The sequence below is a fragment of the Equus przewalskii genome, chromosome 5, assembly GCF_037783145.1.
Source record: "Equus przewalskii isolate Varuska chromosome 5, EquPr2, whole genome shotgun sequence".
Taxonomy (NCBI): domain Eukaryota; kingdom Metazoa; phylum Chordata; class Mammalia; order Perissodactyla; family Equidae; genus Equus; species Equus przewalskii.
In genome coordinates, this window is record NC_091835.1 from 32,635,617 (window position 1) to 32,650,213 (window position 14,597).

At 50.6% G+C, this 14,597-nt stretch overlaps 1 protein-coding gene across 14 annotated transcripts in view; it reads right to left on the minus strand.

Moving 5' to 3' along the window:
- The window catches only part of CRACR2A (calcium release activated channel regulator 2A), a 129,991-nt gene that overhangs the window by 57,239 nt on the left and 58,155 nt on the right, over positions 1 to 14,597 (minus strand). For all 14 annotated transcript variants that reach the window (XR_011540271.1, XR_011540270.1, XR_011540269.1 and 11 more), the window contains 3 exons: positions 9,552 to 9,663; positions 8,219 to 8,402; positions 4,301 to 4,447 (listed from right to left, as the gene is read on the minus strand). Coding sequence is in view for 10 of the 14 variants with exons in the window: in XM_070620525.1 (XP_070476626.1) it covers positions 4,301 to 4,447; positions 8,219 to 8,402; positions 9,552 to 9,663 (443 nt within the window). In the remaining 4 variants the exon portion in view is untranslated. The remainder of the gene's footprint in view (positions 1 to 4,300; positions 4,448 to 8,218; positions 8,403 to 9,551; positions 9,664 to 14,597) is intronic.

Below are 14,597 nucleotides of genomic sequence, written 5' to 3' on the forward strand. Positions count from 1 at the left end.
CTCTCTCTCTCATGCAAAAAGGTGAAGTGCTCTGAGCTTCTGCACGGTGGACACAGGGGAGAGTGGTCAGTGGTACTCCACGCCCCACTCCCCGGAAAGCAGTGGAGGCGCAGAGGGAGCACACCTCACCCTGGAAGTTCAGCAGAGGACCTGGGCTTCGGCCCAAGGGTCCCGCATTTGACCGTGGCCTCTACCTTGCCCCACGGGGCTAAGGCTGCTTCCCAGTGGACACACAACGGAGTCAAACGCTGTATCCAGGATTCTGACTCAGATCTCAGGTTTCCTCAACCTCCCCCCCAAAAGACGAGGGGGTGGGAGATGGGATGCTCCCAGATTGCCTCTTTCCCCTATCCTCAATATGGAGGTTACAAAAAAACCCATGTCAGTGAGGTAAGGAGGGCCCCAGTTATTTCTGACGATGCCCCAGAGGTTGGTCTCCTGACATCAGCCACCAAGGGCTTTCCCCATGCACTCAACCCAGCTGCATCCTCCTCCGTCCCAGAAGGGAGGGGAAGCTGGAGAGGCTGCGGGGGCCGACCTGTTGCACTCACTGCAGCAACACGACCCCTGAGGGGCACGGCCCAGCCAGGGGAGCTGGGGCAGGAGGTCCACATTCTGCCTGACCTGGTTGAGGCCAGACCCCCCTACTCCCGTCCCCTGCCCCGAAAACAGCCCGTTTTCTCTGGACCCCACGGGAGAAAGAAACAAAGGGAGGGTTTAGAAGATGAGGAGGATGAAGAGGCCACTGCTGCCAACGGCAACGCTGTCTGTTGCAACAGCACGAGAATCTTCTGGGTGGCTGTGTGGTAGAATCTTTATGGGTATGACCTCTGCTTCACCAGTGTGATCATAAACTCCTCGAAGATGGGAACTCTGTGTTCTGTGTTCCTACCTCAGAGCCTGGCACAGAGTAAGCGCTCGTTAAACGTGAGCCACCAGTACCAGGTGGACTATATTCCGTGGTGCCTGGCCCTGCTGGACACACAGCAGCAATGACTTGACCTCTCGTCGCCATCTCTGGGACGGATGCTCATTTTCCAGATGGAGCTGAATCGTTGTTCCCTGGACTGGAAGGCGAGCTTGCAGAGGAGGCTGGGAGTTCCCAGGCCTCCCCGACTCCAGCCCCGATCAGGCCATTCCCCAGAGCGGCCCTTCTCCTCCCCTCTAACGCTGGCTCTGCACCCCCACAGACAAGCCCAAACCTCCAAACTCATCTCCTAGAAGACGCCCCAGAAACACTTACCCTCACCCAGAGTCATGTGTAAAGAATCCTACTTAGATATTCTCTACCTCATTGGGGTTTCCAGTTTCTAGTTTGACTTCTGAGCTGCAAAGGCCCTCATAGACCATCTGGTCCATTCATAACCCAGAAGCAGGATGTGACCAACATTTTTTTTTAATTTAATAGAAGAGAATAGAATAAGAGACTCTAACAGAAATGATCAGAGTATGTCACATGTAGTAAGCATGAGCACTTTTGTTGCAACTTTTGTTTCAGTTACACACATATAAGTGCATGGGAGTTGCAAAGTCAAACGCATTTCTTCTGGTAAAGAGTCACACAAAAAGTTTGAAAACACCGATCCCATTCTCTCATGTTGCCAGTTAGGAAACTGATGCACAGAGAGGTAAAGCAAGTTGCTGGAGGTCACACAGCTGGTCAGTGGCAGTGCCTGGGTAAGAACTCAGGTTTCTCCTGTCCCCTATTTCAGTGCTCTGCTCACCACAGCCTGCAGTTCTCTGGTTCTGCGCTCAGAGAACACCCCTGGAATGGGACTGGCCGGAGAGCTCAGTGAATCGCTAATCCCACCAGAGCTCCCCAGCCAGGAGTGGGCCTTCATCAGCTGACCCCAGGGCAGGTGTAGCTGGCAGGGATATCGACAGAGGACGGGCACAGACGGCTGAGACATTTGGCTGAGCCAGTTGTGCACATGCAGCCAAGAGTGACCTTGACTACCATCTCAAGCACGTTGAGAGCAATCATTAAATTAGGGTAAAAGCATGAATGGAGGCCACTGTAAGACGGATGTGAGGGTTCCGAGGCTCTGCAGCAAGTTAGGAGCACTGGCCTCTCCGCAGGAGCACAGGCAGCAGGGCAGCGTCCTGCAGATAAGAAGCCAGGCCACGAGCCCACTCATCACTCCCATTCAGACCGCAATTACCCTCGCCCTCCTTAGAGAACAAGGGCACCATCTCTCTGGGGGCCACTCGACTCTCGCTGGGGCTCCTCAGCATAATCAATGCCGGAGTCAGAGGGGAGTGGGGGTGCAGGGAGGGTTGGAAATGAATCCAGCCCCCTCATTTCACAGGTGGGAAAGCTGAGGCTCAGAGAGACCAGAGACATGAGCAAGGTCACAGAGCTAGCTGGTTGGAGAGCTGCACATGAATCAAACCCACAGCTCCTGATTCCCAGGCCCCACTTCTCAAATCTACACACAAAGCCCCTGCCCCTCTGATGAAAATGCAGATGCAGTAGGGCGGGGCGAGGCCTGAGATTCTGCATTCCTAAGACGTTTCAGATGATGGTGATGCTGCTGGTCCATGGACCACCCTTTGAATACCAAGACTACAACATGTTGTCCGGAAGGATAAAGGGTTCTTAAACTTCACCTCTGATTATATCAAGGCTCAAACTCTCTACTTCAGTCAGGCAAAGCCTCTAAGACTGATAAACATACCTATTTAAAATAATAATTATTATTATTTTAACCTTCATTGAATCCTTATGTGCCAGCCTTGTTCCAAATACTTACACGTATTACCACGTTTTAATCCTCAAAACTCTATGAGATGGATACTAGTATCGTCTTCATCTTACAGATAAGGAAACTGAGACTCAGCAAGGTTAAGCAACTTGGCCTAAGTCACACAGCTAGTAAGTGGCAGAGCCAAGACTCAAACTCAGACCTGTCTGACTCACGACTTAATCAGCTAAAGCCTATACGGAAGTACAGCCTCAACCCCTTCTTCCTCTGAGCCTTGGGGGCCTCTCCCCAGAACACTCCTACCATTCCTCTAGCCCAGCTGTGTTTCCTCCAGCACCAGTTGGCTGCAGCTTTCTCATAACTCAGGGTCTTAAAGGTCCTTTTTTCCAGACCTGTGTATCCCCAATGGACCTCGACCAGTTACTGTTAGAGTAGATGTGGGGCAGGCACACGACGCACAGGAGCTCAGGGCAAGGTGGAGATATTCGATCTACACAGTAAGACACAAGGTGATCTCCTTAAATCAGGGGCTTGCGTGCTCTCTCTAAGGCCGTGTCAGCACAGACTCTGGCACACTGCCCCCGGAGGTGCTGCTGGGCACCAGGAAGCGTGCTGGGCAGCGTGCGCTCCGAGGCGCAGGCCCGTGGAACGGCGCAGCCGTGAACTGTGAGGATTCCTAAGGCACAGGTGCGAATGTCCAGGCGGGGACCAGACAGCGTGGCAGGGGCACGGGGCAGGACCACTTCGGCCTGCTTCCAAGCTCTACCCAAACTGGGCCCCGGGGTCGGTGGCACTTTCAGGATTGCGACCTGTCTTTAGTCATACATGCGAGCTCACTGCTGTAACATATGCTCGATGGCTGTGGACAAGCACAGCACCCCCGTGGCACACCCGTTCCCCCCAGTGGATGGCCATCTACCAGGCTGCCCCCCACTCCCCACGTTTGCGGCACACAGGCTGGTTCCAGTTCGTTCCTAAGCAGCCTCTTCAGGTGTTGGTGTTCAACTGACCTGGACCTGTCTCCTCTAGGCAAAGGAGGAGTCCTAGAAATCACTCATTACCCGCAGAGGCCATGGGGACAAAGAGGTTAACAGGAGAGACGTGAGACCATGATGAGAGAGAGTCGTCAGCAGGGGGCAAACTCAGTGGGACCGAAGGCCAGGCCTGGGTTGGAGGGTAGGTCCAGCATGCTGGGGCCCTACTGCCCAGACACAGGTAGCATGGTCTTCCAACTGGTCTCAGGGGCCAGACTACCTCCCTCTGAATCCCGGCTCTGCCACTTACAAGCCGTGTATTCTGGGGCACGTTACTAACCTTTTAGGGCCTCGACTTCCTCATCTGTAAAATGCGGATAATAAGGAATAGTCCAAATGATCTAGTGCCTAGAAAGTATGTAGAATAGTGGCTAGCATATGGTGAGAGTCTGATAAATGTGAGCGAGGGCTTAAAAATACATATATTATGACAGCCATAAGGCCTGGCCCCCACTCTGGCAGACAGCAGTAAGGAGGCATCACGGAATATAAGAGAAAGCAGGCTGAGTGTTTCTGTTTTTCACACATATGTAGAGAGAGAGGCTGAGACTGGGTACCCACTTTCTCAGGGCGCACTCCAGTTCATTCTTCTCCTCATGGGCCTCTTGGAGCTGGGAGAAGATTCTGGTCAGGAAATCCTCGAAGTTGGACAGTAAATGAGGTTCGTCCTTTTTCAGCTGCAGCCAGAGTTGCTTGACATCGCTCTCACTGCAAGAGAACGGGGTATTAATGCGGGAGTGTGGAAACGAGGCTTTATGGGAAACACAGAGGTTCCCAGATGTGAAACCGACGGCCAGAAACAATATCATCGTCATCGTGACAAGGATGCCAGTGGCTCACGTTGAGTGCTGGCTGTACGCCAGGTGCTTTATGCATATAGCTCCTCGCAGTAACCTAGGAGGCAGGCGCTGTGATGACTCCCATTCACAAATGAGGAAACAGACGAAGAGAGGTGAAGGGAGCTGTCTCAGATCACTCAGCCGGGAAATGATGAGCCAGGAGTCAACTTTGGGGCTGTCTGGCTCCTATGTTGGCCTCCTTAACCGCCGCGCTTGACTGCTTCTGCTCTCCTGTCTTTCTTGACGGGTTGGTGGTGCTGAGCAGGCAGAGCCACATGCTGGAAACATCTCAGAATGCCAGGAAGAAGAGAGGGGGATGGGAGGCATGTGGCGACAAATGCTGTGGAGCTAAGGAAGAGAGCTTGTCGCCCCAGGAAGGACAGTCCTCACGGCTGAGAAGTAAAGACGTGCTATCTGATGGATGGCAGAAGCAACTGTCACTGCGGGGAATGGAAGAGAATATGCAGCACCCCACTGGAGCCTGGTAGCACCAGGAATGACTGACAGGCGAAAGGAAGGGAAGGAGCAGGTCTGAAAGATGTGTGTACACAGATAGAAAGCCAAATAGAAAGTCGAGAGGGACAGAGGCAGGCAGAGAGACAAAGATGCAGAGCGACATGCCTAGAAATCTCCCCCGGCCCAAACCGGTCCCCTGGGCATGTGTGTGCACCGCGCAGCAACAAGACACACAGGGTCATGTGGACCAGCATGGTGAGGAACAGGAGGAGACACATACCACAGACTCTGCTCTCCCTCTCTGGAGCAATTCAACAATCTACAGCCAATGATCAAACTAAGACCAAGAGCAATCTGATTTGCATGCCCTTAAGTTCTAAAACCACTACAATCTGAGGGTAGCTATGACCAGGAACCCACAGGATAAAGAATAAAAGCCTTGTGTAACAAGCACTATATTTGAGAAATTTTCCTCAGAAGTGATATTTGATAGTGCCATGTTAGCAGTGTGCCTGGGGCATAGATGTTACATTCTGCTCCCAGCAGAGGAGAGGCCCACTGAGAAATGGACCTACCTCTAGTTAGTTATCTCACCATCTATCCACTCGTCCTCCCTCCTTCCTTTCCTTGCTCCATCCAATCCAAGCATCCACCAACTCATCTAGATCATCCATCCATCCGTCCATCCACCCAACAACTATTTATCATCTGCTGAAAACCTAACACTGAGGTGACACGAGGGAATCTGGAAACAGGAGCACGGCAGCTAAGGAGCCTCTGCTTTCCAGAATGACTTCCATTTTCCCCATACAGAACATGATATGACTGTCCACTTTGTTGTACGGGTACAACAGAGATGGCACAAAGGGTTCCAAGATAGAAGGTCTCAGGGAGATGCCACGATGACCTCCCATCCCTTGGGCAGGGTGCTCCCCTCGTGAAGTAAATGCATTATAAAATCAAGGTCCACCTTGCCAGCCCAGGTCTGTCTGTTCACTGCTGGCCTCCTCCTGGAGCTAACTAGCTAGAGCCTCCAGCGAGATCTGCAGTCCCACCTGACCCTCTTTCAAAGCTCTCGCACCACTTAGTCGTGGCCACATCGCTTCACCCCAGATTTGGAGAAGGGACAAGTCTTTCAACTCTCCATGAAGACAAGCTAAGGCCCACTAAGCTGCCAAGCCACTCAGCCAACTAGACCCCCAAGAACAGCTGGGAGTCCAGCTGCTTAGTCTACCACATCTGGGCTACCGAGGCTACTTCTTGTGGAAGGATATAGGAGTACAGGGCTGGGAGGGATTCTAGAAGGTCAAGCTATCCACCTCCCTGCTTCCAGAATAACACACAAACCATTTTGGTGCATGAAATTATTAAAGACCTCTGAAGTCCTCACAGCCTCCTGTTTCCTTATCTGGGGCCCCACAGTTGTGACATCACCCTCATGCTTCAGCTTAAGCCCACTTCCTCCTTGTTTAACCTCACTGAGGATGGAAATTGCTGGTCACCATCTTCTGCATATCAGTTCTTGTAGGCCACTCTTGAAACCTTCTCCAGAGCCTTCTCTTCTCCAGGATATCTCATGCCAGCTCAGTTCTGCACAGGCCTCTGGCATGGGTCCTCACAGTAACATCTGGGGAGCTCTGATTTAGAGCCCCGCCAGGAGGCTGGCTGCCCCGAAGTGACGGGTCGGAGGAGAGGTGCCTCTCCTTCACTGCAGCGCCTTGGCTAGCCCCCACCGCCCTCTCCTTCCCTTCCTCCAGGGGCAGGCTTCACAGCGTCACTGGCAGTTGGTCCCGGTGCTCTGGCCTCTTGTCCTTGGAGAAGCTGAATCAGGTGTCTGAGTAACGAGCTTCCCACCCACCTGCCCCAAGGCACACTCTGCAGCTCCACGCCTGCACCAGCCCTCCCAGGCCTGCAGCAGAGCTGCTGCCATGGCCCCCGGTGTCACTTCACTTCATGTGCAGGGCCTCCCACAGGGCTCTCTCCTAGGCCTCTGCCTGTCCCCTCCCGGCCTGGCACGGCTTCGGCCAGCTTCTCAACTCTGACACAGTCTATCAAATTGTCTGCGAAAAAATTCATAGAGCTGCAGAGACCTTCTTTGGCCTGATGTCATGTTAGGCTCCTTCCCTCTTGCTACCTCTTTATCATTCTCCACCACAGTCCCTTCTCTGCCCCAGCTCAGGACAACCAGCTCCAACTATCAGGCCAGCCCCACCCCTTGCAAAACTCACAGCCAAGCCAAGACCCACAGACCCCAAGATGAGAAGGCAAAAGGCAACGGGAAAACGGGGCAGACAGCAGCTTAGGTTTCTCAGGCCAGTGTCTGGTTTTATTAGCTACAACGTCTTTTTACTATTTTATTTTAATTTAATTTTACATTATGCTATGTTATGTTTTTTTTATTTTATTTACTTTTTCATTTCATTTATTTTTTATTTTTATTTTATTTTAATGTCTGATTTCATTTCATTTCACTTCACTTTAAATGTCAGGGCTTAGATCCATGCGTCTCTTTATTCCAAAGCACTTTTTGGGAAAAACAAAACAAAACAAAACAGAGGTATTACATTTCATGTGAAGTTCCAGCCATCTAAAATTTCCAGCTGAGCTATTGATTATCCAAGTGGCAGGCTGGTAAAAACTGGTGAATTTCCCACCTCACCTTCCTGAAGAGGTTTGGTGTGGCTCAGGGATACAATGTGCAAAGCGTCCACCCGAAGGGCCTTTGCCAGGAGCACACCATGGTGCGGAGCTGGCATGCACGCAGCCCTGAGACCCAGGGCTGCCTCCAGCAGAGCTGATGGTGATGGGAAGGCTTAGGCAAAACTCACCGAAAAACCCTCAAGGCCTCTCCCAGCCCTCTGATGGGTGAGCACACCTGGGAGCAGGGCTGAGGCAAGGGTTGTGTGGATACAGCAGCAGGTGAGGACAGAGCAGGAGAGCAGGGGGATAGGAGTGCTTCCCATGAAAAAATGTAAAAAGCAGACACAGAGCCCTAGACACACAGACAGGCCACTGCAGAGTGCAGGCTGTAGGCGGCGAGTCTCAGGCTGTAGCCAGCGCGTCTCCAGGCAGGCTCAGTGTGGAGCCCGGCAGAGTGTTTAAGGAATGTTAATGGTGGAGGTGGGCAGATGAGGAGGCTGCTCCGAGGCTGGGCTCCATCCCCCAAACCACTGTGGCCACTTACTCTTCCAAAACCTTTTGGGCTCCAAGTTTGTCCATCAGCATCTGGAACTGGGCTTCCTCATCCTCGCCCATGTCACCCAGATCCTCTTCCCCTCTGGACTGATAGACCTTCTCTTCCTGGAGCTGGGCCGCCTGTTCACTTGCATCTTCCTGACTTGGCTTATTCTGGCTGAAGAAGAAGTGGCCTGGAGGATGCAGGGCACAAGAATCTAAATTAGGCAATACTCACCCAGGAAAACCTCAGCTTTCCAGGCGCCAGGAATCACTTGAGGTTTTCCTGAAAGAAAAAAAAGGGAAACCCCCTATTGGGGGCAAAGATCCTTGGATACCATGATCCTGACTTTGTGTCTTTCCCACTTCCATGAGATTCTGCCAGAAATGCTAGAACCTGGGGAAGGCAGAATGCATGACAGGTACTATGGCATCTTTGTGGTCCTCAATTCTTTAACTCAAGGCTTAGAACCCATCTCTGTTGATTTCTTCTCTAAACAACACCTTTCCCTCCATCGCACTCCTGCAGCCTGCCTGCCCACATTCCATGCTATCACCTGGTCACCCAGACCACCACTGTCACCGTCCTTTGCACTCACAAGTTACTTAACAGTTTCAGGCGCACTTTCTCCACACTTCTCCTGGCTAGTAACCCAGCAACCTGTCTTATCCTGCCAAGTGAATTCTAAGTCCCTGAAGGTCAGGAAAGGCATCAGAGACTTTTAAGGAAACGATATGGTACCTTATATGAGGCAGATGTATGGTAAAACTTGCCTCTTATCTGACCAGTACCTGTGCTGATCAATATCTGATCAATATCTGATCTGACGGTGTGTCTGGTTTCTTTATCTTGTTCAGGAATCTCAGTTCTCCTTCCTCCTGGCTACCTTGAGAATGAATGGTCTCTTCAAACCCTCCAGAAAGTCCTCTGACAGCTGGAACCCTCAACCTGGGAGACTCAGCTGGACTCAGGTTGAAGTGCGTCATGCAGTCATGCCACTTTGCTGTCCACTGGTATCAAGGCAGAGAATGAGAGGCTGGAGATCTCATCTCAGCTCACCCTTTGATGTCAAGCCTTCCGCCAGAGCTTCCCTGCATTCCCCTTGCCATTCTCAGGGGGCAGGGGACTCGGCAGTGACAGTACGGTGGGCACTGGGAGAGCAGTGGTGTGAGCAGCCAAGGTGGACATGCGAAAAGAGGCCCAAATAGTGCAGAGCCTGGAAGTTTAGGAGGGCAGGAAAGCTTGTGCCACATTGACCCTCAGATCTGTGGGGCAGGGGTGCTCCTTATATAGCTTTAGGTGGACCTATAACCCTGGGGCCCCAGCGTCCATCAGAACTTACTAAATCCAGTGGTGAACTCCTCTGGGGTCAGAAAGCCATTGCCATCAGCATCCAGGGCATCAAACACATCCTCCAGGTCCTCCAGGCTGAGCGGCAACTCCTCACGGAGCCTCTGAAGGCAATCCAGACGACCCTGGTCAACACCCTGCTGATCACGGGGGCTGCCCTGGGCTTCAGGGCTTTCTGCCAAAAATGTCAGGAGCTGGCCCTGTCCTACAAAAGCCAGAAGCAAGCTTCTGAAGACCACTTTTCCACCCTTCTCCTCCTTTGAATAATAGGACATCTACCATTTATGGGGTGCCTACTAATGTGCTAGACAATCTGCCAGGTGATTTATAAATAAATAAATAGATACCTATGTATCTATTTATTGATATATTTATCTACATCTCTCTGTATGTATTTGCATTTAATTCTCATGACAATCCTTTGAGGTGGGCATTATTACCCCCATTTTATAGATGGAGTGTGAAGTTAAATGACCCATCTCAAGGTCACCTAGACAGTAAATGACTGCCAGGAGTCAAATCCAGGTCTGATTCCAAAGCCGGCGCCCTTCACAACTATAAAGGACTGAATACTGTTGCAGGATAACACTTCCACATGTGGTGTTGTCAAATTAAATGAGATAACGAACGTCAAGAGCACGGTTCAGTGCCTGGCACAGAGAACACATTCAATAAAAAGCAGTAGGGAGGCAGAGCGAGAGAGAGATCCACCGACCACCAAGGGCACTTGGGGAGTGTGGCAGAGCCGGGTTTCTCACCTGGTCTTTCTCCCAAGCCCCTTCCTCTGCCGTGCTGCCTCCTCTGTTGCGATGCAGCTGTGGGTCACACTCCCAGAGGTCTTCCCTGATGGAGGCCACTCATGTCCCAGGGCCCGAGCACCACATTTCTAAGTTTCTATGGACATACCTGTCAGTGCTTTACCTCTGGGGGGATGCCGGATAGGCCCCCTGTTCCCTCTGAGTGACCTGTACCTACCACACCAGGCTGTATGCCATTCCTGCTCCCTGCTGGCTCGAGGTGCCAATCCCGCAGGAGTATTTGTGTTTCAAAAGGGAAGTGGACAAGATGGTGTGAGGAGGTCATAAATAAACACTGGCCGTGAGTCCTGGGCTGACTAGGACCACACGAGGATGGAAGGGCAGGGACCAGCTGAAGGGATGAGGAGAAGAGTGGCTGAGCTGTTGATGCGTTCTTCCAGCTTTCTGCCTGCCGCGCAGTAGCCCCAGGCCAAGGCCAATTTGCATAGTTGAAGCAAGCGTCCTCTTATACCCTAAAAACGTAAGTCTCCAAAAGAGGACTTCCCAAGGGAGTTCATTATATTCCAGCTGACTTTCCCACTTCCTCCTAGTTACCCAAGGGACAATTGTACAAAATTTCCAGTGTGGAAGTGAGTGACAGCCGAAGACACTGAATACAGGGCCAAAGAAAGGAAGATATGTACCCATCTGAACAATAAAAAAGAGCTGGCAGGTGTGACAGCCCATAACACAACTTGCAAGAACACTTGGCTTGATCCTATGGCAATCTTCTAACTGATAAGCCATAAAGTTTAATTTGGCAAATATGTGCATTAAGGGAAACTATGATGCATTACAAAGCAGGAAGATAGAATGATGTGGAAGCCATTTAGAAGAACTGAATTAAATATGAATGAGCTTTTTAAAAAATGAAGGGGAGTGAGAGTGTGTGCAAAGATTCTAGAAGCGCATCTGCTTAGCATACAGTCGAATCTCTGGTTTACCAACAATCCATAAAGCAGCTGTCTCAGAAGCCACAGTAAGAGAAGGTGCGGTGAGGAGGGAGTCAATCTGGCAAGCAGGAAGTCTATTAGCTCCTTTTGAAAGCAAAGGGATGACACTGGAGGTCGGGTGAAAACCCAGGCTCCTGTCCGACTCAGATTCCAGTCCTGTCCGTGGGAAATCCTGCCTCTCTCCTCACTCTCAGCCTAGGATTGCTGAACCTGCTCTAAAATGTGCTCTCTCACTCTGTGCTGGAGCTAGAAATGGGCTGGAAGGAAACTGCAGAGGTCAGTGGGACCCTCAATTTGCCTTTTACCCAAACCACCCTGGATAAGGACGCCTTTTCTCTTACTAGTGTGAACCGGGAACAGCTAGGTCATACCCGACCTTCGGCACCATTGCTGCATCTAACGCTTCCAACCACAAAGCCTTCCTATTATCTGATTCCAGCCCTTCTTGTCTGCATGTCAAGGTGGTTTCCTCTCTCTGGTGTCAGTGAAGATGGTGAAAGCAGTAGTATATCCTCCAAATCATTCTTACTCTTCACATCTTGGCAAATTAGTACTGAGCGCTCCTTCAGCCTTCTCTGCAGCTGCACCTGCCAGATTCTTTAACCTCTCTTTATTGGCTCTACTTGAAAAATCCTTTAGTCTTAATAACCATAATTACTTCTTATTTATCTTTCTTGTCAGGGTCTGCAGAGCCATGTAAAACCAACTTATTCTGGTCTTGTCCCCTGGGCACCTGGTGCTGTGTACATTTTTAAATAAGTGAGGTAACCAGGGTGGAGAGAGACAAGACTATTTATTCCACTGCGCAGACAGCCTGCGAGGCTCGGAGATTTGCCTGAAGTCACAGCGGAGACCAGAGCTGGAATGAAGAACTGATTTCCCACTCAGGGCTCAGCTATGATCTCACGGTTCCCCAGTGTGTTCACTCTAGAATTTCCTATTCTGCACTGCCATTCCACACCTCCCCACCTCCCCCCAGAATCTCTCTAGCCTCCCAGAGATCTGTTTCTCTTCCTCTCCCCTCTGGAAGAGCAAGCAGGGGAGAAGAGAGATGAGGAAGCAGTCAGCTGGCCCTGTCCATACCGTCCACAGCCCAAGCAGCTCTTTAGAGGAGCTCCTTGGCTCCTTTAAACACTGCCTCCCTCCACCGCCTTCAATAACTCTGAATTCCTTCTTCACTCTCAACATCGCTTCCTCAGGAAGCCTCTGTGGTTATACAGCTCCCCAAACACCTTCTCTCCTTCATACGTCTTATCTCAGCTTGTATTTCACATACCGATAGATGCAATGAGTTGATCGCTGTCTGTTCCCTCAGTGGACTGGGAGACCTGAGAACAGGGACCCCATTCATTTTTACTATTATGTCCCAGGATCTAGCCCAGTGCTGACAACCATCAAGTATTTAGATCCTTGCTAAACGAATGAATGAGTAAATGAGTGACTACGAGTGATGGCAGGGGATCCTGAACTGTCTACGGAGCGCTGGGGGAGACCTCACACACTCCAGATCCTGAACCAGCACTACTGCTGATTCTCAGCAAGGTCTCGTAAACTGGGGATTTTCCAGGACCTGGAACAGGAAGCAATCCTGTAGCAGCAGTATTGAGGGCCCTGGCTCCCAGAGCCCTGGAAAAACGATGTCTTCTGCTGCACTCCAGCCAGACCCCTCTACCTTCCTGGTCACCAGCCCGGTAATATGCCTCGTGTAGCTTAAAGGGAATGGTTGCACAGCTTCAAACATGTCTACATTTCTCATTAAAGAGAAAACTAGGAGAAAGCCATCTTTACAGCCAGAATCATGGTCTCCCTCCTTTCAGGGCTTCCACAGCCTCCGGTTCAGACCTCTGTTCTAGCACCAGCCACTCTCTTCTTGGTGGCCTAGCTCAGCCACACCACACACCTTCAGGACGAGGACACGAGGTCCAGGAGGCAGGATCTACCTTTATCTGGCTTTGTGCCTCGATGTGCTCGGTTCAGGCTGATTGCTTGGTGTAGACTAGGGTTTCCCACCCTTTGCACTGTTGTCTTCTTGGAATGGAGAATTTTCTGCTGGGGGAAGGGGGAGAGGAGCTGTCCTGTGCGTTACAGGATATTTAGCAGCATCCCTGGACACTACCTACAAGATGCCAGTAGCACTTCCCTCTCTAGTCGTTTCAATCAAAAACGTCTCTAGACACTATCAAATGTCCTCTAAGAGGCAAAATAGCCTCACTCATGGACACAAACACGAATAGCACCAGCTAGATACCAATGGAAGGGCCCTATCCAGCAGAAATGCCCTTTTTTTATCTCTGAAGGAGGACTGATGACTTGCACTTAAAATTACAGGATGACCATGCAGCCGTTATGGGAAACAGAATTGCGATTCCCTCAAAAAATTAAAAATAGAATTACCATATGATCCAGCAGTTCCACTTCTGGGTATTTACCCAAAAGAATTGAAAGCAGGGCCTTGAAGAGTATTTGTACACCTATGTTTATAGCAGCATTATTCATACTCAAGGGTGTGACAGCAACCCAAGTGTCCATTGACGGATGAATGGATGAACCAGAGTGGTATACAGGTACAATGGAATATTATTCAGCCTTTAAAAAGGAAAGAAATCCTGTCACATGCTGTAACGTGAATGAACCTTGAGGACATTGTGCTAAGGGAAATAAACCAGTCACAAAAGGACAAACGCTGTATGATTCCACTTATATGAGGTACCTAAAGTAGTCAAATTCATAGAGACAGAAAGAACAGTGGTTGCCTGGGGCTGGAGGGAGGCGGGAGTGGGGAGTTACTGTTTAATGGGTCTAAAGCTTCAGTTTTGCAAGATGAAAAGAGTTCTGGAGATGGATGGTGGTGACGGTGGCACAGCAATGCGATGTGCTGAATACCACCGCACTGGACACTTAAAAATGGTCAAGATGGTAAATTTTATGTTATGTCTATTTTACCATAATTTTTAAAAATTACAGTGTGGAAGACACCAGGACTGGCTAACACAGGGTATGAGCACCCCCACAGATCAGGGCTGTGGAGGGATTTCCAGGGCGGGGTCTCAAGGCTGAGGGCTCTACATGCATAAGCTTATTTCACTCTCTGCCAGGGCTGAGGGGTAGCTATAAATCATCCACGGATGAGAAGCTGCAGCCCAGAGGGGTTAAGAGACCTACAGAAATGCACACTGCTAGTAAGTTGCAGATTCAGGATTAAAACTTGGTCAATTTACCACAAAAATCCTTAACGTCTTCTTGTTACCCTAAGTCCGGAGTCAGCTAAGCTTTTCTGGGAAGGGCCAA